The 25,409-nt window shown below is 48.3% G+C and overlaps 1 protein-coding gene across 11 annotated transcripts in view; it reads left to right on the forward strand.

Annotated features, from left to right (window-relative positions):
- CEP250 (centrosomal protein 250) overlaps window positions 1–25,409 on the forward strand; it is a 188,415-nt gene that overhangs the window by 145,744 nt on the left and 17,262 nt on the right. For 10 of the 11 annotated variants that reach the window (XM_075901435.2, XM_075901442.2, XM_075901441.2 and 7 more), the window contains 4 exons: window positions 1,173–1,327; window positions 7,966–10,386; window positions 23,957–24,064; window positions 24,376–24,531. In XM_075901435.2, the coding sequence (XP_075757550.2) occupies window positions 1,173–1,327; window positions 7,966–10,386; window positions 23,957–24,064; window positions 24,376–24,531 (2,840 nt within the window). The remainder of the gene's footprint in view (window positions 1–1,172; window positions 1,328–7,965; window positions 10,387–23,956; window positions 24,065–24,375; window positions 24,532–25,409) is intronic. The other variant, XM_075901440.2, reaches the window with a different exon arrangement.

The following is a 25,409-nucleotide window of genomic DNA, read 5'->3' on the forward strand; positions in this document are numbered from 1 at the left end:
TCCCGAGAGCCGCCAGCCTGATCCCGGGAAGAGAGGGAGGGCTGGGGGGCATCGGGTGGCTGGCTTGAGCCGTGCCAGGTGCAGGGTCTGCTGGCTGGGTGCTGGCAGGCTTGCACCTGGCACGGGCACCGTAGCCAGCCCGTGCCCCGTTAAGGGGTCCGGGGCTGGGAGGGGGGAAATAGAGTTTCCCTGGTGTTGGCCAGAGTGGCCACCAGGGAAAGCTGGGGAGGGCTACCTTCCCACTAGTTCGAATTAAGGGGCTACACAGCCCTTAATTCGAACTAGTAAGTTTGAACTAGGCTTAATCCTCGTGGAATGAGGTTTACCTAGTTCGAACTAAGCGCTCCATTAGTTCGAATTAAATTCGAACTAACGGAGCGCTAGTGTAGCGCCTATGAAAGTTAGTTCGAACTAACGTCTGTTAGTTCGAACTAACTTTGTAGTGTAGACATACCCTCTCTCACTTCCTGTGACCTCCAGTATTATGGACCCCAGCATACCACAGCTGTTTAGGCATCTTTACTTCCCCATCTCTCATGGCACCAATCATATCCACCAAACACTTGGAACTGGCTGCCTTTCAATTTAATGGCTTGTCCTCTGTGTAATGAAACAGAGAGAACAAAAGTGCCACATCCTCCTGCCTTATACCAGTCAGTACTTTATAGGCTTCTATCATGTCCTTTAGGCCTACTTGAACAGTTCTAGTTTTTTCAGTCTCTATGGGAGAGCCCCTTGTTGCTCATCTAGGAACTCTTTCTGATTCTACAGAATCCTTTTGCAAACTTATTGCTCCCTCCTTTGTGGTAGCAGCTCCTTTGTCCTTGGTTGGAGCCCTATGCCATTTTTTTCCTTCCTCAGTATTTTCTTTTTGTAATCTTATCTACCTCAGCTCTCACTATTATACTGATGATGCTAACCTGCCTCACTCTGTTGATATACTTTTATTGACTGCTCCTTGTTCATTCCCTGTGCCTGTGAATTCTGGTTACACATGAACTTCCTTAAGCCAAATACCTCAGACAAAGAGATGTCTTTGGGCATAATCCAATCTTTGCTTTGTGGCCTGGAGCCTGGAAAGCAGAAGACAATTGAATGGAAAGACCATGGCTCTTGTCTAGCATTGTTCCCTTTTGTTTTGATTCTTCTCCTCCCCCTCCTCCTTATTGCAGAGATGCAGATGGCAGAAGGGAAGCAGGGCTCACTCCAGGCCACGCTGCAAGAAGAAGTCATTGCCCTAAAGAAGGAGGTAGTGATGTTGCGTGGAGAGGTTGCATCCTTGGAGCGAAGCCGTGAGAGCACCGAGAAGCATAGAAGGGATGTTGTGGTGAGGCTGGCATATGGTTTTGAAGCTTTGTTAGATAATGTCCTTTCAAAGAGTCTGGATGGAGCACTTTTAACATTGCATTCTCGGGAACAACTCTGCCCTGACCCCAGAGCCACTAGATAGAAACTCCCTGTCATCTCCCATGGCTACCCTCTAATTTCTAGTGCTACCAGCAAAGCATGTGTAATGAGGTAAAGTGTGCAGACATTGAGTAAGTTTCCCTTTCTCTCCTGCAGCTCCTCTGTCATCCCCTGCTATCCAACCCTAGGCTTTCCACCTCGCCCTCTGTCATCCCCTGCTATCCAATCCTAGGCTTTCCACCTGGCCCTCTGTCATCCCCTGCTATCCAATCCTAGGCTTTCCACCTGGCCCACTGTCATCCCCTGCTATCCAATCCTAGGCTTTCCACCTGGCCCTCTGTCATCCCCTGCTATCCAATCCTAGGCTTTCCGCCTGGCCCTCTGTCATCCCCTGCTATCCAATCCTAGGCTTTCCGCCTGGCCCTCTGTCATCCCCTGCTATCCAATCCTAGGCTTTCCGCCTGGCCCTCTGTCATCCCCTGCTATCCAATCCTAGGCTTTCCGCCTGGCCCTCTGTCATCCCCTGCTATCCAATCCTAGGCTTTCCACCTGGCCCTCTGTCATCCCCTGCTATCCAATCCTAGGCTTTCCGCCTGGCCCTCTGTCATCCCCTGCTATCCAATCCTAGGCTTTCCGCCTGGCCCTCTGTCATCCCCTGCTATCCAATCCTAGGCTTTCCGCCTGGCCCTCTGTCATCCCCTGCTATCCAATCCTAGGCTTTCCGCCTGGCCCTCTGTCATCCCCTGCTATCCAATCCTAGGCTTTCCGCCTGGCCCTCTGTCATCCTCTGCTATCCAATCCTAGGCTTTCCACCTCGCCCTCTGTCATCCCCTGCTATCCAATCCTAGGCTTTCCGCCTGGCCCTCTGTCATCCCCTGCTATCCAATCCTAGGCTTTCCACCTGGCCCTCTGTCATCCCCTGCTATCCAATCCTAGGCTTTCCGCCTGGCCCTCTGTCATCCCCTACTATCCAATCCTAGGCTTTCCACCTGGCCCTCTGTCATCCCCTGCTATCCAATCCTAGGCTTTCCGCCTGGCCCTCTGTCATCCCCTGCTATCCAATCCTAGGCTTTCCGCCTGGCCCTCTGTCATCCTCTGCTATCCAATCCTAGGCTTTCCACCTCGCCCTCTGTCATCCCCTGCTATCCAATCCTAGGCTTTCCGCCTGGCCCTCTGTCATCCCCTGCTATCCAATCCTAGGCTTTCCACCTCGCCCTCTGTCATCCCCTGCTATCCAATCCTAGGCTTTCCACCTGGCCCTCTGTCATCCCCTACTATCCAATCCTAGGCTTTCCGCCTGGCCCGCTGTCATCCCCTGCTATCCAATCCTAGGCTTTCCGCCTGGCCCTCTGTCATCCCCTGCTATCCAATCCTAGGCTTTCCGCCTGGCCCGCTGTCATCCCCTGCTATCCAATCCTAGGCTTTCCGCCTGGCCCTCTGTCATCCCCTGCTATCCAATCCTAGGCTTTCCGCCTGGCCCTCTGTCATCCCCTGCTATCCAATCCTAGGCTTTCCGCCTGGCCCGCTGTCATCCCCTGCTATCCAATCCTAGGCTTTCCGCCTGGCCCGCTGTCATCCCCTGCTATCCAATCCTAGGCTTTCCGCCTGGGCCTCTGTCATCCCCTGCTATCCAATCCTAGGCTTTCCGCCTGGCCCTCTGTCATCCCCTGCTATCCAATCCTAGGCTTTCCACCTGGCCCTCAGTCATCCCCTACTATCCAATCCTAGGCTTTCCGCCTGGCCCTCTGTCATCCCCTGCTATCCAATCCTAGGCTTTCCACCTGGCCCACTGTCATCCCCTACTATCCAATCCTAGGCTTTCCGCCTGGCCCTCTGTCATCCCCTACTATCCAATCCTAGGCTTTCCACCTGGCCCTCTGTCATCCCCTGCTATCCAATCCTAGGCTTTCCGCCTGGCCCTCTGTCATCCCCTGCTATCCAATCCTAGGCTTTCCACCTGGCCCTCTGTCATCCCCTACTATCCAATCCTAGGCTTTCCGCCTGGCCCGCTGTCATCCCCTGCTATCCAATCCTAGGCTTTCCGCCTGGCCCTCTGTCATCCCCTGCTATCCAATCCTAGGCTTTCCGCCTGGCCCGCTGTCATCCCCTGCTATCCAATCCTAGGCTTTCCGCCTGGCCCGCTGTCATCCCCTGCTATCCAATCCTAGGCTTTCCGCCTGGCCCTCTGTCATCCCCTGCTATCCAATCCTAGGCTTTCCGCCTGGCCCGCTGTCATCCCCTGCTATCCAATCCTAGGCTTTCCGCCTGGCCCGCTGTCATCCCCTGCTATCCAATCCTAGGCTTTCCGCCTGGGCCTCTGTCATCCCCTGCTATCCAATCCTAGGCTTTCCGCCTGGCCCTCTGTCATCCCCTGCTATCCAATCCTAGGCTTTCCACCTGGCCCTCAGTCATCCCCTACTATCCAATCCTAGGCTTTCCGCCTGGCCCTCTGTCATCCCCTGCTATCCAATCCTAGGCTTTCCACCTGGCCCTCTGTCATCCCCTACTATCCAATCCTAGGCTTTCCACCTGGCCCTCTGTCATCCCCTGCTATCCAATCCTAGGCTTTCCACCTGGCCCTCTGTCATCCCCTGCTATCCAATCCTAGGCTTTCCACCTGGCCCTCTGTCATCCCCTACTATCCAATCCTAGGCTTTCCACCTGGCCCTCTATCATCCCCTGCTATCCAATCCTAGGCTTTCCGCCTGGCCCTCTGTCATCCCCTGCTATCCAATCCTAGGCTTTCCACCTGGCCCTCTGTCATCCCCTGCTATCCAATCCTAGGCTTTCCGCCTGGCCCTCTGTCATCCCCTGCTATCTAATCCTAGGCTTTCCGCCTGGCCCTCTGTCATCCCCTGCTATCCAATCCTAGGCTTTCCACCTGGCCCTCTGTCATCCCCTGCTATCCAATCCTAGGCTTTCCGCCTGGCCCTCTGTCATCCCCTGCTATCCAATCCTAGGCTTTCCACCTGGCCCTCTGTCATTCCCCGCTATCCAATCCTAGGCTTTCCACCTGGGCCTCTGTCATCCCCTGCTATCTAATCCTAGGCTTTCCACCTGGCCCTCTGTCATCCCCTGCTATCCAATCCTAGGCTTTCCGCCTGGCCCTCTGTCATCCCCTGCTATCTAATCCTAGGCTTTCCACCTGGCCCTCTGTCATTCCCCGCTATCCAATTATGCTTTCCACCTGCATCACCTGGCTGCTGACCCACTGTAGTGTCACTATTCCAGACTGATTTCCACCCTCAGAGTTCTTCAAGTGCACTTCATGTCCGTCCACACATACTTTTACTGTTCATGGCGTGGGATTTTCATGAGCCACTGATAATCTTCACATACAAAGGAGTGTGATCTAAGGAAGAAGGGGTTACAGTTGGGAAAGAAAGGTTGGTTTGTTCACTATAAATATCAATAGCTGGGCAAGGGGTGACTATGAGAACCCTTTGGCTAATATTGTGCAACTCTGGACAGACATCCCAAGTGTTCTGGGGAGTAGGCTGTAGCCATGGTACATATCAGTACGAGCAACAATAGGAGCTCAGGAATCTAAAAGCCTGTCATAATGTTTAAGTAGCATAGCTTCTGCCAAGGAAAACTGTGCTTCATTAACCTATTAGAATTCTGTCATTAAAGTAATGGGTAACAGGGAATAGGTTTAAGTAATTTATTGGACTTTCAAAGTCTTCAACAGTGTCATTCAGAAAGGGCTTTTAAGGAAATGGTATGTTATGGATCAGCATCTGATTAAGGTACCAACTCAGCAAAGACTTACACATGCTTTTTCTGAAGTATCTTACTGAGATCATTGGAGCTTTAGAGGCAGAAAACAAAGAGAAGGAATGCTTGGTTCACTTTCATAGTTGAAAAATGGTTAACAGTTGGCTGGCCCAGGGCTCTGTGTTAGGGACAGTGTTGTTTAATATACAAGTCATCTGGAAAAAGTATAAGTATTGAGGCAGCCAAATGCTCAAATAACACAAAATTATTAAGACTAATGAATGCTGAGAATACAGACTTCTGAAGGATCTAATCTAGGGATGTAAGCGACTAGTCGACTATCCAAGAAACATAAGCTTATTGGATAGTCAACTAGTTATGCAACTAGTTGCTTCCCCCCGCTTGCTGCCTGTATCAGAGAGAGTCAGCAAATGAGGGAGCATGGCCTGGTGCTGGGGGGAGCCGGCTTAAAAGCTAGTTCCCCCAGCACCATCTCCGCAGGGGTCAGGGAAAGTAGAGCCACAACGGGAAACGGCTTGTGTGTGGACTAAATCAGTCTTCACTAGGGCTGTTTCTCCTGGGATTCTGCTCCAGCCCCAGTGGAGCTCTTGTACATTTCAAAAGCAGAAGCCCCGCAGGCCCTGCACTCCCTGCCCCACGCTCCCTGCATAGCTTCCTTTTGAAATGTACAAGAGCCCCACTGGGAATCTTGTACATTTAAAAGGCTGAGGCACTGCAGGGAGTGTGGGACCAGTCCCTCGTTAGTCCTGTGCTCCCTGTGGTGCTTCTGCTTTTGAAATGTGCAAGAGCCCCACTGGGGCTCTTGTAAATTTTAAAGACTCAAGTGCTGCAGGGAGTGCAGGGCCAGTTCTCCACTGGCCTTACGCTCCCTGTGGGGCTTCTGCTTCTGAACTGTAGCAAGAGCCCAGCAGTTTTCTTGCTACAGTTCAAAGGCAGAGGCGCCCTTCTAGACTAATCGAATAGTCGATGGAAATCCCATCAACTATTCGATTAGTTAATTAATCTAAATTTAACATCCTTAGTTTAATCAAGTTAGAAAAATGGGCAAAATGATGGCAGATGAAATTCCACATTGATCAATGCAAAAAGAATATTTTAAAAATTGTAATGCCATTCTCTGAATTAAGAGCATGCCGTACTCTGTACAGTGCACAGTTCTGGTCAACCCATCTTATATGCTTGGTTCAGGACAGGTGATGAGAATGATTAGAGATCTGGATAAACTTTCATAGGAAGAGAGGTTGAAAGGAGGTGAATACGGTACAGTAGGCAGGAAGAAGAGGAAAGAGGTCAATGAGGGAATTAGCCATACGTATGTTACAATGTTACCACTGTATATTGGCAGCAATTTTTCAGGTTAACTTTTATAATAGAAGTGATGGTAGGGCCTTGGGGATGTGTGGGGAGGCAGTGCAGGAGGCTGGGGTGTGGGTATGTGAGAGTGAAAGTTGAGGGGCGAGGAGGAGCTCAGGATGGAGGGTCCTATCCAGCATGAGCCTTTTCTCTTCCCACTGCTAATCCCTCCCCTGGCTGCCACAGGCCTTTCCCCCCCAACTCCCCATACCGCCACCAGAAACATTTTCTCTTTCCCCCTCATTTCCCCCCATTCCCCAGATCTCCACCAGCTCTCAGAAATGTTTTCTCTTCCCCCCTGGCCGCCAGGAGGGCTTTCTCTGCCCCTGTCCCCCTAGCCACCAGGGGGGAGGTTTCTCTGTCTCCTTCCTCCCGGCCATCAGGGGGGTTTTCTCTGCCCTCTTCCCCTGGCCACCAGGAGCATTTTCTCTGCCCCATTCCCCCCGGCTGTCAGGGCCATTTTCTCTGCTCCCTTGTCCCTCCAGCCACCAGGGTGTTTTGTCTGCCCCCCTGTCCCTCTGGCTGCCAGGGGTGGTTTCTCTAACCCCTTCCCCCCCCATCCTGCCAGTGCTGCACAAGAACTGGGAAGGGAGAAAATGGTTTGAGGCCAGGGTGAGGGGCTACTAACTGGTGTGCTGGCAGGCAAGATGATGGAGCCCTAGCCCTGTTGGCCCCTCCCTTGGTAATACGGCTTTCTCCATTGAACACTGCAGGAAAGCTGTCCCATGCTGGCTCACCCCCAGTGCCTACTCTCAGTATCGCGTCCCTCTAAACAGCAGCCTCTCCCTTTGCATGTTATGGAAAACAGTCACTTTCCTGGGGTTTCCGGTAGTTCTTGCACAACCAGACTCTGACCTTGTTTTAAGTTAGAAGAAGAGGAATCTGCATACCAAATATGGTGGTCCTAGTTCTTACAGTTTAGGAGGAATTATTGAATAAACGGACTTGCAGATAGACACTCTAAAATATATAGACTAGGTGAAGTTGCTTGATTCATGTATGTTTGAGTTATGATTCTGGGATATTTTCCCCATTTCTAATTATCTCTGCTTACTTAAGAAAGTAACTTCAGGAACCCTTCATGAGCGATAGCCAGAAGCAACTTGAAGGCCTCCTCTACACTCCAAAATAGTGCTGTTTCATCAATGATTTCAGCAGAATCTGGTGACCACAGCTTGATCATGTGTGCACATATAGCATCATCTCAAGTAAATCAGTTGCTGAAACAGTGTTACATCCTTGTGTGGACAAGTCCTAGAGGAGAGAGGGCAATTCTTGAGTTTACACTAGTGACAAAAGAAAAAGTAGATGGGAGAGAGAAGCCACCCCAGCAACAAGAGTTATTCTGTTAAGAGCCACACTTACAGATCTTGCTTGTCACGTCATCTAAGCAGTAGAGCTACAGCTCAGTTCTGAGATGGGAAGAGTTACCTAGATTTATTTTAATTCATTTTTTCTCTGTTTCAGCATGAACGGGACACGCTACAAGCAGTTCAGGAGAAACTGATGCGAGAGATGGATCTTCTCCAGGAAACAGTCTCTGCCTCTGAAACGCGGGCAAACATAGCAGCAAAGATGACCTACTCCCTAGAAAAAGAGCTACAAACAACCCTTTCTGTCCTGAAAATGAAAAGTGAGGAAGCAGAGACACAGCAGGAGGGAATCTTGATATTACAGAAGGAGGCTGCATTTGGGAATGCTTTGCAGGAAAATCTGGATCGCCTGACCATCACCTTAAGCCAGAGAAATGGAGAAATGGAAGTACTGCAAGAACAGATTAGAGAGCTAGAGCAGCAGAGAGAAATGCAAAGAACAGCTCTAGATCATCTTTCTAAAGATATAGAGGAGAAAGACAGAAAGGTGGAATCCCAACAAGAACAAATTCAGAAACTAGAAGATGAGAGGGAAATGCAGAAGACTGCTCTAAAACAACTGACTTTAAACCTAGAGGAGAAAGTCAAGGAAATTAAATTCCAGGAAGAGAAAATCCAGACTCTTGAAGAACATGAAAGATCACAAATGAAAACTCTGCAAGAGGATCTATATCAGATCAAAACAGACTTGAGGGAAAAAGATTGTGAGCTTATGTCTTACAAGAAGGTAGCTGAAGAATTGAAACAGGAGGAGAAGAAGCAGGTGAAGGTTCTGCGCACAAGCCTTGAACATATGAAAGTAATTCTTGGGGACAGAGAGAGTGAGGTCAAGTCGCAGAAGGAGCAGATAAAGATTTTGCAGCAATATGAAGATCAGCGGGAGAGAGAGCTACAAGACCTGCGGGAGAAAGTAAAAGAGATGGCCGTCACACTGACTCGGAGAAATCAAGAATTTGAGTTACAGCAAAAACAAATTCAAGATATTAATGAAGAGATGGAAATGAAACTAAAGGCTCTTTGTGAACATCAGGATCAAATACAAACAACCTTAAAAGAAAAAGACATAGAGCTGGAATTCCAAACGCAGCAAATACAGAAACGTAAGGAAGAAGCAGAAGGGCAGATAAAGGTTTTACACAGAGATTTAGAAAATGCCAGGGTAGTACTAAAGGAGAGAGATGGAGTGCTTAAATCTCAGAAAGAACAGATCTGGACACTCCAAAAGCAGGAAAGAGAAATTAAGCAACAAGTCAAAACTCTTGACTATCTTGAAGCAGTGTTAAGGGAACGAGAGAAAGAAATTGAATCCCCGCAAAAGCAATATGAGGAGCACAAGACAGAGGAGGAGAAGCAGGCAACAGACAGGCAAGCAAATCTTCAAGAAACACAGGTGACTCCAAGGGAGAAAGAGAGGGAAATAGAAGCCCTTGAGGAGGGAATCCATAAGCTTCAGCAGCACAAGGAAGATGCAGTGACACAGACTAAGGCTGTCTTGAAGACACTTGAATATACCAAATCTTGTCTACAAGCCCGTTACCAGGAGATAGAGTCTTTGCAAAGGCATGTCAAGGAGCTCTTAGGGCAGAAAGAGCTAGAAGAAAAGTGTGTCAAGAGCTTACAGCAGGATCTAGACAGAATGAGCCAAATAGTGAAGGGGAAGGATGTAGAGCTCCTGAAGCAGGCAGAGCAAATTAGCATATACCAGCTTCAAGAAGAAAGCATGCAGATGGCACTAAAGTCTTACCAGAATCAAGCAACTTGTCTAGAGGAAGTTGTAAGAGAACGAAAACAGGAGATGGAGACTCTTATTCAATGGCACCAGCACCAAGACAACGAGCAGGAGACCCTACAGCATCTCCAGCTTACATTGGCAGAGAAGGAGGAGAGACATCACAAAGAGGGGAAGCATCTTCTAGAAGAAGCCATAAACAGGAGGGAACAGGTGATCAGAGCCCAAGATGGGCAAAAACAGTTGGAAGAAGAGGTGGTGAAGGGTCTTCAAGAAAATCTCCAGCATCTTCAAGAGACACTGATAAAAAAGGATGAGGAGATCAAACACCAGAGAAAGAGAGTCAGAGACCTGGAAGAGTCTCTGCGGGGTAGAGAGCAGGAGCTGAGGACACAGAGTGAGGTTCTGGAGCAGCTCACCTCAACTCTCCAAAGGAGAGCTGGTGAAGGGGAGATCCTAAAGAGTCAAACCCCAAAATTCTTAAGATTGGAAACAGAGGAGGCAGCCAGGAGGAAGGTTCTCCAGGAGAGAGACCAACAATTGGAAAGGCAGGAGGTGAGGATCCATCAACTGGAAGAGGAGAGGAAAGTGATGGATCAAGAGTTGGAGCATATGATGGCTGTTCTGAAGCAGACTGAGAGTGTGGAGATAGAATGGAGGGAGAAAGCACAATCCTTGTCTCTGTGCCTGGCCCAGAGCAAAGCAGCTGGTAGAACTCTGAAGGAAGAAATGGCTGTCCTACAGAGCATGGTGTCAGAGCGGGATAGAGATCGGCTTCATCTTCAGGTAAGCAGTCTGGTGGATGACTTGCATGAAAAGGACACCTATTTCTGTCTTAGGAATCCAATGGCACTTTGCTTAGATTCATATATGATCAGTCTGAAGGAGCCATTATTACTGTCTACCCTGACCTTATGCATAGCACAGGCCAGAGAATCTCATCCAGTTCTTTTCCTTCATTGACCTTGTAGATTCTGGCTGAGTCAAGAGGGGAATTTTTAGATAGTGACATCCTATCTCAGTGTAAAGACTCCAAATTATGGAGAATCCATCATTCCTTGATGATCATTCTAGTGGTAAACCTCCGCAGGACTCTGCTAGCTCTCACTCTGGTTTGCAGATTAACATTAGGTTCACCCCAATCCCCGAGTACCTCAGCAAGCATTCTTCTTTAGTATTCAGCCACTGGAGATTGAGGGCTCAGATGTGGAGTGCAGTGGATGCCATCCAGGGATAGGTTGGTGGCCAAATTGTGTTGACAGTGACAAGGAGGGTGTAGGGAAAACAGCTTTGGGACACCAGCTGTGGGAGACAGTAGCACAGCTACTCTGTCTGAAGTGCTAGCAGCACCTGGAACATTTCCACTTGTTACTCCATAATGTTTAAGAGCTGCTCCGTGCACTCCTTCTACTCACTCCTCTCGCTGTCTCTTCACTTCTTCAATTCTTTTTCAGCTGCAGCATGACTCTCTTGGGGCCATACTCTTGCCTTGTAGAGCTTTTCTGCAGAGGATATCAGTTCAGATGGCATGCCAAGGCAAAACTGCAACATGTTACAGAGGGCTCATTTTTAACACTAGACACTTTGTCTGCCCCGACACCTTGTAAATACATGCACTGTTCATTAGGGATCTTAAATTTAGTTTAATCAACTAATCGACTAGTCAATGGATTTTCCATCAATTAGTTGATAAGCAGGGGAGCTGCAGTGGGGTTAGCTCCCGCCCCGGGAGCTTATCCCTGCTGCAGCTCTGCCTTTTAAAAACATACAGCACAGCAGGAGGGACCTGGCATGAGCCAGGAATCAGATGTCCCGACTTGTGCCAGTTCCCCCACTGCTGTGCTTCTGCTTTTTAAATGTATTAAGAGCTGGCAGGCTTTCAAGCCAGCTCCCCGCAGCACCTGCTCCTGTTCCCCCTGCTGCTGGAGGCAGCAAGGGTGGGAGGAAGCAACTAGTTGAGGGACTAGTCGACTATCTGATAAGCTTTTGCTTATTGGATAGTCAACTAGTTGCTTACATCCCTACTGTTCACATACCTAACACTGACTGACTGTCCCGGAGTGAGTCCAGGAACCCCGCAAAAGAGTGAGCTCACTACCAGAGGAGGGGGATTCTTTGATGCGGGGCCATGCTGTGCTGTGGGCAGGTTCTTCATCGAGCAGTGTCCCTGTGAGTGCTCCACTCAGGTCTTGGTGCATCCTCGCACTGCTGATCAAAGAATTTGTTGGTGAGCAGTGTACCCTCGTGCTTTGTCTGTGCACTCCGTGCCTTGCGCTCCTGCTGTTCTTTGAGTGTGCGCGCGACGCAGGCCCCCTCTGTTCTTTTTCTTCTGTCCTCAGCTGAAAACGGAGTCAGAGCAGTGCTTTTCTTTTCTGACAGGAAAACAAAACAAATAGCATAGTTAGTTCAGTAATGCTTCATAGTTTAGTCAGTTAACGATAGTTTCAATGTTTACCTGAAAAAAAAAAAAAAACCCCAAACCCGTGGCTTTTCTTTCAACATGCCAAGTTCTCCTGGCTTTAAGAAATGTGACTCATGCCATGGCTCAGTGCCTATTTCAGACGGACATGCCGCCTGTGTTAAATGTCTCAGAGACTCACGCAGCATAGAAGTGCCTGCATTGTCAAAATATGACAGCTGGGGCCAGAAAAGAAAAGACCGCAAAATTTGGCTAAAAAACTTCCTCTAGGAGAAGTTCCTAAACCATTAGGGGACAAGTCTGAGAAGATACGGGGACAGTAAAGGCCTGTTGACAGAGCTGCTTTTCACCACCATGTAGAGGCTCACAAGTTTCGCAGGCTTCCCCAGCATGCTCGTTACTAGCGTTGCCCCAAGCTTCCCATTCCCCAGTGCTGTCAGTCTCTGGCACCGCAGAGAAACGCAAGACTACATCAGCCAGGGGAGCTGAGTCAGAGCCTAAGCGCTCTGCTCAAGCTGGTGCCACACTAAGGCAACGGCACTGACAAAGCTGCATATGCCACCATTGCCAGCACCTACAGGCACCCCTATGATGCCTGAGCAAGCTGTCCCTGGGCAATTTGAACCCGAACGCACTCCAACACCAGAACATAAGAAAGCATCATGTAAGACTTCTTGTTTACAAAAATCCCCACAGCCAAGTACTCCTCTGAGACCAGGAGCTTGTTTACCTCGCTCCTCTGTCCTCTCATGTTAATGTGCACAGCCACCCATGCCTACCACCCAAGAGGTACAGTATCAGCATTGCCACAACACACAGCTACACAAGTTCTTCACACTCCGAGATCTATTAAACCAGACCAGGCAGTTTTTCAGATATCACCCTCTCCACTAACAGATGACCTAAAACAATTCCAAGAATTATTTAAATGTGTGGCTCAGTCACAGGACATTACACTCCAAGAGGTTCAAGACACACAATACAAATTACTTATGATACTACAACCCACAGCATCCTCAAAGATAGCCTTACCCATTAATGAAGCTATCTTGGAACCTTCAGAGGTACTTTGGCAAACCTTAGCCTCTATCCCCCTCCAACAAATCACAGGGTGGATAGAAAATACTTTTTCCCAGAAAAAGGCATGGACTTCCTCTTCACGCATCCCCAACTGAACTCACTAGTTGTAGACTCGGTTAATCACAAGTCCAAACAACCACAATGTAAGTCTACACCTTGAGACAAGGAACATAAGTGGCTAGATATCTTTGGCCACAAGGTATATTCTTCTGCCACCCTACAATTTAGAATATTGAATTATACATCCCTCCTGGCTAACTATGATCATGCCAACTACACTAGAATAAAGGAACTGGTACATGACCTTCCTGAGAATGAGGGCACACCTCCAGTCCATTATCAAGGAGGGCCTATCCATAGCAAAAACTGCCCTACAGACTGCAATGGATGTTGCTGCCAGAGCCACAGCTACAGCAATTGTAATGCATAGGGTCTCATGGCTACAATCATGAGTCCCCCAAAGAATTACAATCTAAAGTGGAGGACCTCCCCTTTGATAGAAACCAGCTGTTCGCTATAAAGACAGACGAAGTCCTACACTCAATGAAGGACTCACGTACCACACTCTGCACTGTGGGGATGTACACCCCACCAAACTAGAGATGCAAATACACTCGCTACCAAAGACCAAGAGACTATAACTACTACAGACAACAGCAGAGGCTATACGAGAACAGGCCCAAGCAACGTTCCAACAGAAAGAGGACTCAACAGAACCTGTCTTCTAATGGCCAGTCGACTTCACACAAACAAAAAATTTGAAGTTTTGGTTGGGGGGAGGAGGGTGAGTGACCACCCTATAGATCCAGTACATCCAAATGTCATCTTCCATCACTGCCTGAGACCCTTCTACCAAGAATGGGCCACAGCTATAGCAATTGATATGAATGATACGGCCAAGAATGACCTTGAGCGGGTTACTGCAGATTATGTAGCACTGGGAAGAAGGATCAAAGAATTCGGAGCACTAGCGGTGTTCTCATCCATCCTCCCTGTTGAAGGGAAAGGACTGAGCAGGGATTGTCAAATTGAGGACATAAATGCGTGGTTGCATAGGTGGTGTCGGAGAGAGGGCTTTGGTTTCTTCAACCAGGGGACTCTGTTCCGGGCACAAAGATTGTTAGGAAGAGATGGGATCCACCTAACAAAGAGAGGAAGGAGCATCATCTTGAGCAGGCTTGCAAACCTAGTGAGGAGGGATTTAAACTATGATCGTCGGGGGAAGGTGACCAAAACCCTGAGGTGAGTGGGAAAGTCAGATACTGGGAAGAAATGCAAAGAGGAACAAGCAAAAAAGGAGGACCCCGATTCGAATGGAGAACGTAGGGCGATCAACTGGTTATCTGAGGTGCTTGTACACCAATGTGAGAAGCCTGGGCAACAAACAGGAAGAATTGGAGGCCCTGGCCCAGTCCAAGAAATATGATTTAATTGGGATAACAGAGACTTGGTGGGATGACTCAAATGACTGGAGCACTGTCATGGAAGGGTATAAACTGTTCAGGAAGAACAGGCAGGGGAGAAAAGGAGGAGTTGCGCGATATGTAAGAGAGCACTACGATTGCTCTGAACTCCAGTATATAGAGGGAGAAAAGTCTGTTGAGAGTCTATGGGTTAAGTTTAGAGGTGCAACCAACAGTAGTGATGTTGTGATTAGTGTCTACTGCAGGCCACTGAATCAGGTGGATGAGATAGATGAAGCTTTCTTCAGACAACTGAGAAAAGCTTCCAGATCGCAGGCTCTGGTTCTCGTGGGGGACTTTAATCACCCTGACATCTGTTGAGAGACCAATACGGCAGTACACATGCAATCCAGGAAGTTTTTGGAGAATGTTAGGGATAACTCCTTGGTACATGTGTTGAAAGATCCGACCAGGGGCCGTGCGCAGCTTGACCTTCTGCTCACAAACAGGGAGGAACTGATAGGGGAAGTAGAGGCGTGTGACAACCTCGGAAGCAGTGATCATGAGATGATAGATTTCAAGATCCTGACCAAAGGGAGAAAAGAGAGTAGAAAAATACACACATTGGACTTCAGAAAAGCAGACTTTGACTCCCTCAGAGACTCCCTCTGAAGGGCAAAATCCTCTGGGATGCTAACATGAAGGGGAAATGAGTCTAGTAGAACTGGCAGTATTTTAAAGAAGCCTTATTTAAGGTACAGAAAGAAACAATCCCGATGCATAGCAAGAGAAGCAAACCTGGTAGGAGACCGGATTGGCTTACAGGGAAAACCCTTGGTGAACTTAAGCACAAAAAGGGAGCTTACAAAAAGTGGAAACTTAGACAAATGACCAGGGAGGAGTTTAAATGTATAGCTCGAGAATGCCAGGGGGTTAGCAGGAAGGGGAAAGCGCAATTGGAATTGTGACTAGTGAAGGATGTGAAGGATAACAAGAGAGGTTTCTACAGCCATGTTAGCAAGAAGAAAGTGATCAGAGAGGGCGTGGGGCCCCTGTTGGATAAGGGAGGTAACCTAGTGACAGATGATGTGGGGAAAGCTGAAGTACTCAATGCTTTCTTTGCCTCTGTCTTCACGGACAAGGTTGGCTCCCAGACTAATGCGCTAAGTGATGCAAGATGGGATGAAGATGGTCAGCCCTTGGTGGGTAAAAAACAGGTTAGGAACTATCTAGAAAAGTTAAATGTACACATTTCCATGGGTCCGGACTTAATGCATCTGAAGATACTGAGGGAGTTGGCAATTGTCATTGAGGAGCCTTTAGCCATTATCTTTGAAAAGTGGAGATCGGGAGAGATCCTGGATGATTGGAAAAAGGCAAATGTAGTGCCCATCTTCAAAAAAGGGAAGAAGGATGATCCAGGGAGTTATAGGCCAGTCTTACCTCAGTCCCTGGAAAAATCATGGAAGGGATCCTTAAGGAATACATTTTGAGGCACTTGGAAAAGGGGAAAATGATCAAGAATAGTCACCATGGATTCACAAAGGGCAAATCGTGCCTGACCAATCTGATTAGCTTCTATGTTGAGGTAACTGGCTCTGTAGACATGGGAAAGTCAGTGGATGTGATATACCTTGACTTTAGCAAGGCTTTTGATACGGTCTCCCACAATATTCTTGCTAGATAGTTAAGGTAATGTGGATTGGATAAATGGATGGTAAGATGGATAGAAAGCTGGCTAGAAGGCCAGACCCAGCTGGTAGTGATCAACGGCTCGATGTCAGGATGGCGGTCGGTTTCTAGCGGAGTGCCCCAAGGTTCGGTTCTAGGACTGGTTTTGTTCAATATCTTTATTAATGAGCTGGATGAGGGAATGGATTGCACCCTCAGCAAGTTTGCAGATGACACTAAGCTAGGGGTAGAGGTAGATACACTCGAGGGCAAAGAGAGGGTCCAGAGTGACTTAGACAAATTGGAAGATTGGGCCACAAGAAATCTGATGAGGTTCAACAAGGACAAGTGCAGAGTCCTGCACTTGGGACGGAAGAATCCCAAGCATTGTTACAGGCTGGGGACCAACCAGCTAAGTAGTAGTTCTGCAGAAAAGGACCTGGGGATTACAGTGGATGAGAAGCTGGATATGAGTCAACAGTGTACCCTTGTAGCCAAGAAGGCTAATAGCATATTAAGTTGCATTAAGAGGAGCATTGCCAGCAGATCCAGAGATGTGATTATTCCCCTTTATTTGGCTCTTGTGAGGCCACATCTGGAATATTGTGTCCAGTTCTGGGCCCCCCACTGCAAAAAAGATGTGGAGAGCTAGTACATGCTGTTTTGGGATAGAGGGGCCACTTACATGCTCCACTGCAGAACCCCATCCTAGCTGGCCAGTCTCTTAATGGTATGGCCACCCCTCAGTACTCACTCAGCAGTAATGCTATCCCCTGCACTCGCTGCCTCCAATGATGACTGTGAGTATCATGTCCCTGCTCTCTCTGCCCCTTCCCTTTCCATGTTCTGGGAAACAGTCCTATTCCCGGCACTTCCCATTTTTCTGGCACAACCAAACCTGACCTTGCTTTAAGTTAGGGTAAGAGGAAGCTTCATACCAAATTTGGTGGGCCTAGTTCTTACCATTTATGAGGAGTTCTTGAACAAATTAACTCACAGACAGATGCACACATCTCTCTCTATATATAGATAAGCAATAGTAAACATGCAGGTATGCAGGAAACAATTAGATTGATAGTCAGCTGTTTAGCCTTTTCAGTAATTTCATCACTTTTCCTTCTTTACAAGGCAATAGTACTAACTTTTACAATTTCATGTAAGTTTGTAAGAAAAGCAAACAAGCTTGTGAATAACTAACTTTTCTTGTGTATTCTCATTGGCTTGATGGGAGCAATTCACTTAAGTAAAAGTAAGCACAAATAAAAGTGATTGCAGGATTGAGGCTTAAAGTTTTATGATTTTTTTTTTTAACCAGGTAATGAAGTGACTAACCACCTAGGGCTGCAGCTAAATGAAGTGGGGGAGGGAGGAAGGAACTCTAATTTTACACGAATTATCTTTTTTCCCCATGTGCTCATATAAATCACTCTTTGAAATCAACCCAGTAAAATTCACAGAGCCCAACCAAACTCTAAAGAGGGCTGGGGTCTACTCGGACTCCAGCAAAAAAGAAATTTAGAAAAATCAATTTGAGTTTTTTTCCCACAGTACAGAATGAGCTACTTGGAGCTAATGGTCTTGCTTTTGAAAATATTGACCTGTATCTTGATGAGGTCATAATGAGATTCCTCTCCAATATTACTCCTAATTTAGTTGGTAATTGATAAACCTTCTTGTCCTATTCTAAAAAATCTGCTTAAATTATTCAATCATACACCTTCTAAATTGTATTAATCTAAGAAACATCTGAAAGAATGTGTGATGAAAGTTCCAAGTAACTTTGTTCTTCAAGATCCATCTATTAAATTATCAAAGAGAAAAAAGGGAAATAAGAAGAGTACCATCTCAGTCTCCAGCATGGGGTAGGGTCTTTACTGTCATTGATTTCATCTGCCTGTTCAGCCAGGGTAATGTCATCATAAAGAAATCCTGGAATAAATATCATTTATGCTTCAGTCCCTAAGATGCATAATGTGTTTATTCTCAGATCTTTGCTGGGTGTGTCTATTCCTAACAATAAATCATTAGCTCCAAAGGCTACTCTTGCAAATTGGACACCAGTGTCTCTTGGATCGCAGCTACTGAGTTTAATATATATTGTTCTTTGAGAAGTATCCCCATGGGTGCTCCACCCTAGGTGCATTAGCGCCGCTGCACCCCAATCGGAGATTTGTGATAGCAGTGCCCGTGGCCGACAGCACATGGAGAGTGCTGGTGCGAGTGGTCTGAGTTAGCTCCTCCGTGTGCGCAGCCATCCATCCTCAGTTCCTTCTCAACCACCGCTGACTTCAGTCGCATCTCAGCAGTTGCGATCTTTACCTCACTACTAAACTACAGTATAGTTTATAGTATTAGAAGATAGTTATTGCTTCATTACCTTTGTACTTAAAAAAAAATTATTTTGTTATTTTCATTTCTTACTTAGAATATTATATTAGGAATAGACAGGTAATTGAACTCTCGGCGATAACACATGCTGAAATCTTGCGTTTCTGGGACATGCCGCGCTCGCCCGGTTTTAAAAAGTGAACAGGTTGTAAACTGTCCTTATCTTTATCAGATGTACATGACCTGTGAGTCCGCTGTCTGGGTGAGGAGCACCCTACCGATCAGTGCCCTCACTGCAAAAAACTGACATCCCGAACAAGAAAGATGAAATTAAAGATGATATACTTGGAGAAAAAGACTCATCTAGCTTCAGACCCCGAGCACTACCCCCCCCCCCCCGCAAGCATCCATCCCCTGAGGTGGCATCAAAGAGGAGAGCTACCACTATGTCAGCTCAAAGGACCACCATAAGAATCAACAGCCAAAAAAGAGGTTCCACTTCTCATCAGGGACAGACTCTCCCTCGAGGAAGCATCCCCTCCTCACCAGTATTGCCCGCATGCCCTCAGAACTAAAAGGGTTGAACAAGCAGTCTGGTACCGGGACTGGCATCGACAAGGCAGTGACTCCCAAGCAAAATGCTCATGCCTCATCAGAGGTATAGCTGGAGGCGAAATGCAAACCCTCCATGCCAGCACCGAGCAAAAAGCCACTCGCACCGACCATGGCAATCGACAGTACAGCTAGTTCTATTGGCAGCAACAAAGCGGTGCTTGGAAGCGGCAATGGGCAGCAACAAAGCATTCAGCGCCGGCAAAGCACAAAAGGCAAAGGACACCAAGTCTAATGCCGCTATAGACACCAGCAGCACTACTAGTCCTGCTAATGTCCTCTCACCTGCCGCCAGCACAGCAGTTCACGACCGTGGGGGAATTCTTAGTGACATCAGTACCGGGAACACCCCTTTTTGGTAGCAATGGCATTCCACATACCTCGAGGCATAGCTTTATCATCCACTCCGGCCACATCAATGGCCCCAGCAATGGCTCCCATCTCCTATCCCAGCAAACTGGCCATACTGGGATGCATGGGCACCATACCGAACACAGCAGATGCAGCCACCACAGCACCCATCCCCAGCACCAAAATCAAGCACTATAGCAGAACACTCTCCAGACCAATACAGTTCAGACACGGTGGAGGAGGAAGTAGACATTATGTGCAATGATCGCACACCCCCTTCTCCTCCTGTGAACAAGCCATCAGCTTCTACTGATGATACAATCATGCTGCCACCACTGACAGCTGGGGATGACTTCAGGTCATTTGAAGAACTCTTAAGAGTTGCTGACACACTGGAGATCTACTTGACTACTATGCCAAACAAACTCACAAACATACTACATACATCTCCATACATGAAACTAGCTCTCCCAATAAATGAGGCTCTCGTGGACCCGGCTAAATATTTCTGGCAAACGCCAGCCACAATATCACCAACCTGCAAGAGGTCAGATTGAAAATAATATGTCGCCCCTAAAGGAGCAGAATTCCTATTCTCCCACCCATCTCTGAATTCATTAGTGGTGGATGCAGTTAACCGAAGAGGCAAGCTCCCCGAACTGTCCCCTACAACAGGGACTGGAAGAGGCTGGACATGATGGTTAGAAAAGCATACTCATCGGCAAGCCTCCAGCTCTGTATAGCCAATTAAACGGCATTATTAGCAAAATACACACATACACTTTTGATCAATTAGCTGTCTTTATCGAATCCCTTCCAGATAACAAAAGGGTTCAATTCAAGTCCATTTTACTGGAAGGGGCACTAATTTCTAGAACAGCCTTACAGGCTATGCTGGATTCCACAGACACAGCAACCAGATCTTTGGCCTCTGCAGTAGTGATGAGGTGAGCATCCTGGCTTCAGCTCTCAGGATTCCCAAGAGAGGTGCAGTCAGTGGTCGAGGACCTGCCATTTGACGGGATCAAGCTCTTCGTCAAGTCCACAAATGCCTTCTTACCCACCCTAAAGGACTCACGAGCAACATTAAAGACTGGGCATCCATGCACCTGTTACAAAGAGAAAGCAGGACAGACTATTTACACAGAGATACAGATCCACACCCTTTAACCAGCTGCACTTCCAGTACAGGACAAGCACTTCCAGTACAGGACTTTTAACAGCCCCATGATTGTTCTCAAAGGTTCTATCAGTAGTAACTGCACACTTACAGAAAAGGGGCATCACTATATTTCCTTACCTAGACAATTGCCTAGTAACAGGCACCACAGAGCAACATACAACACAGGCAGTCAGCACCATCAGAGACCTATTCAGCAACCTCGGAGTCCAGATAAAAATAGCAAAGTGCACAGACCCCAACTCCTACATTAGAGTGTATAGGGGCACAGTTAGACTGCATGAAGTCCATAGCCTCTCTACCAGAACACAGGTTCACAACAATAAAAGACCTTATATCAACGGCACAGGCCAGCCCAGTAGTAACAGCCAGCCTCCACATGAGACCTCTGCAAGCATGGCTTCACACAGTGTACAAGCCATGCACCCATCACATAAACAACTCACCATACTGTGGAAGAAAACAAGCCTTCACTCTGCATTGTGTTTAAGCAACAAGTAGCCAGAGGCAGTTTTATTACGAGCTGCAGCAAGGGAAAAAATGGTTCGGACGGGGGGGAGCCCCCCCTTCCGAGGTAGATCTTCGAATACAAGCAATTATGAAGCAGTTTATATACTGTCTATTAGATATAACAACAATAACAATAAGTCTCCTTCCCATTACAAACACCAATAGTTAACAGGTATTTAGTTCCACCCAGATGCTCCTTATCTCAAGGTCCCTGCCAGAGTCAGCGTTCTATCCCTATCTCCGTATAGAGGCAAGAGGCAAAGGCAGCGTCTAATTACAGATCTCGCATTGTCAGGCCACAGACTTAGCCTGACTCTTGCTCTCTTGTTAACAAGACCAAGATGGCTGCACACAAATTCTCTTATTCCCTTTTCCTGCCTCCACAATACCAATCAGGATAAAGGCCTCCCTCACATGGTGGACCCTACATGACAATATATGTGCTGGAGTCCCCTTCCAAAGAACCCCACCATCAGTAATGATCACTACAGACATTTCATTAATGAGTAGTGATCACCATCAGTAACGATCACTACAGACATTTCATTAATGAGGAATACCGGCTCAATGGACCAAATACAATACAGGGAAACACATCAACCTGCTTGAACTCAGGGCAGTAAGAAATGCATTCACACATTTCCTCCCGCTCGTGCAGGACAGAACAGTCCAGATCCTTGCAGACACTATAACTACAATGTACTATTTCAACAGCTAGGGAGGGAACAGGTCATACGAACTTTGCCAAGAAGCAGTCCACTTATGGGAGTGGTGCATTCCAAGGAATATACACCTTGTCACAACTTACATCCCAGGCAAGGACAATACTCTAGCAGACATCCTAAGCAGGTAATTCCCGCAAAACCACAAATAGGAAATAAACCCTTCAGTGCTGACCTTCCTCTTCAAGAAGTGGGGGTTCAGTGGATCTATTTGCCACACACAACAATGCCCGTTTCCCACAGTATTGCTCCAGAGTGTACATAGGGTACAACTCCCTTGGGGATGTCTTTGCCATACCGTGGAAGGCACATCTGTACTACACATCCCCCCCATTTCCACTGATACAACGTGTAATCCTCAAGATCAAACAAGACAGGGCCAGAGTAATTCTTATAGAATCCAACTGGCCCAGACAAACATGGTATCCATACTTCTTGGAGATGAGCATCTAATCACCGAATCACTTCCCACCAGTCCGAGCTCTGCTTATACAATGCAATGGTCAGCTTCACCATCCTGACATACGAACACTTGATCTCCAAGCGTGGATGTTAGCAGGCTAAACGATATGGAATGGGCTTACCAGAACCAGTACAACACATCCTCAAAAATTCCAGGAGACCTACAACGAGAAAAACACAGACAGAAATGGAAGCACTTCACAACTTGGTGCTCGACCCACAAGTATGAGCCAGTCCACACACACATAACACACATACTACAGTATGTGTACATACTGAGCTCTGTAAGTGTACACCTCACCTCCATGTCAGCCTTCCACCCTCCACTGCAATTACACTCTGTCTTTACCCACCCACCTGTCAAAAGATTCCTGCGAGGTCTACAAAACATGTTCCCACCCCTTAAAGACCCAACACCAGCATGGGATTTAAATCTCGTACTGACAGTGCTCGTGTGCAGGCCCTTCAAGCTGCTAACTACATGCTCTTTATTATGCCTCTCGATGAAGGTTGCATTCTTTGTCGCAGTTACTTCTGCAAGATGGATAGGAGAATTGGGGGCTCTCATTTCAGACCCACCATACACGATAGTCCACAAAGACAAAGTAGTTTTGAGAACACATCCTAAATTAATCCCAAAGGTACTTACCTCCATTCATTGCAATGAACCAGACTTGCCTGTCTTCTGCCAAAGGGAGAAGGTGCTTCATACTTTGGACATCCGCAGGGCACTTGCCTTTTACTTACAATGCACAAAGCCATTCCACAAATCTTCACAATTATTCATCTCATCCACAGAGAGATCACAGGGATTACCCATATCAAAATAAAGGCTATCTGGTGTATACATTAGCACAAAAGGAGCCGCCTCCTAACATAAGAGCTCACTCCACAAAAGCCATGGCGGCTACTACTGCATTCCTATAAGGTGTTTCAATGGAACACATCTACAGGGCAGCCACTTGGGCATCTATACACACATGCACACCACACTATGCCATCCAGACATTTGCAGACTCAGAAACAAAATTTGGCCAAACAATATCATCAGTCAGAGTCACACACACCGAAGCTCCCACCTCCTAACAGGACCACTGCTTCTAATCTCCTAAAGTGGAGCACCCACAGGGACACTCCTTGAAGAAGGAGGGAAGGTTACTCACCTCTTCAGGAATTGGAGTTCTTCAAGATGGTTGTCCCCGTAAGTGCTCCATCATGCACCCTTCCTTCCCTCGATTTCAGACTTACGTGTATACAGGTCATAGAAGGAACAGAGGATGACCAGCTGTGCATGCGGAGTAGCTAACTCAGACCGCTTGCTCCAGCACTCCATGTGCGCTGCCAGCCATGGGCACTTCTAGCACAAATCTCTCATCAGGGCACAGCGGCGCTGACACACCTAAGGTGGAGCTCACATGGTGTCAACCATCTCGAAGAACTCCAGTTACTGCATAGATGAGTAACCTTCCCTTACTAACCCAGCTGTATCAATGAAACCTCAATCACAAGCCATATACCTGAAGGCAGATGCCAAGTGCAGCAGTGAGTGTCTTCTCCAGCAGGAAGCACTGCAACCCAGCTTCCAGAGGATGATCTGTGCTTTTTGTCATTACTACAGGAGCAGCTTGCTTCAGCTCTCAAAGACCTAGAGGAGAGGGTTCCAAACAAGGCTCTGAATGGACATGTGGATCTGTTGCTTAGGGACACAACAGCAAGAAAATGGCAGGTGAGGGAGGGGAGAGTGAGCAGGTCACAGGTACACATAGGAGGGAAGAAGTAAGAAATCTAGATTAATTCTGTCAGGGTCCTAGCATAGAGCACCACTGGTGGCTGTGTTTGGGGGTGGCCCCTTAGCTCTATGGGGTACTGGTGACTCCTTTGGCAGCAACTAATGAGCAGTCCCCATCAGACACAATGTACTTATATGTAGCCCTCCCTAGCTAACTTTGTACAGATTCCCCACCCTGAGCATCTGGGGCAGCATGACTACTACCACACCCACATGACACTGACTCACCGAGACTGTGCACCCCTCAGGACAAGGGAAAGGAAGAGGAGCAGCTAGCCGTGGGGGCAGAGAGGAGACTTCTGCAGCAGCGCCTAGCATGTCTACAGCGAGCTGTTGCAAGGCTGGAACATGATAAAACTCAGCTGGAGCAGCTCAACACCCAACTCAGGAAGACTCTAGAGCAGGTGAGCCAGGTTCTCTTTGAAACTCCCCAGGTCCCTTTGACACTAGGAATGACAGCCACACCTACATATTCCATCACCACCTGACCAATCCCACGTGCTACATCGCTGTCTGTGTATGCTGTGACGGAGCGGGTCCCCCCCCGCCCCGGGAGGCGAGCCCGCCCCGCACTAAACCCGCGGTCGCCCTGGCTGGCCTCGGGGTGACCCCCCCCCCCCCGAGGGGGACGTGCGCCGTATGTTCGGCCGCCAACGCTCGGCTGAGCGGCGGCGCCAGGTATTCCCCGTGGGCTGGGGGCAGGGGGGCGAGGAGGCAGAGCCCGGGTGCGTGGCATGGGACGTAACCACGCCGGCGCGCCGGAGGTGGGGAGTTCAAAATGCTGGCAGTTGCCGGCGGAGGGGGGAAGGAAGCAGAGCAGAGTGGAGCGGAGCGGGAGGGCGGAGGTGAACGGGGCGTAGCAGCAGGCGTTGGGGGGGGGGGCCCGGGCACCCCCAGGCAAGCCGAGACCGGGAGCGCGGCAGCAAAGCGGCGCCGTGAGTCGGGTAGGGAGGCCCGCGGGAGGGGGATAGGAAGTAGCCCAGGGCAGGGCGAGGATCCGGCGTGCTGGTGGGTTGCGGGCCAGCACCCCCCCCCAGCAAGGCAGGGTTAATCGATCCTGACCTTAGGGCCCTGGGCTGGAGTCCGGGAGTGAGGGAGGGCCCGGACCCCCCATCTCCCCGGTCAGTACGGGGAGATTGGAACCGCAGTTACCCCAGAACGGCAGCGACAGAGTGGGGACTTTGGGAGTTGGACAGGGGTGGCGGGGCGCCACTCTGTCACAATGCCCGCACCCTCAGGCACCAGCTGCCCCTATACCTCATGCACTGGCACCACCGGTATA

This window comes from Pelodiscus sinensis, chromosome 17, assembly GCF_052426305.1.
Source record: "Pelodiscus sinensis isolate ZL-2025 chromosome 17, ASM5242630v1, whole genome shotgun sequence".
Classification (NCBI taxonomy): domain Eukaryota; kingdom Metazoa; phylum Chordata; order Testudines; family Trionychidae; genus Pelodiscus; species Pelodiscus sinensis.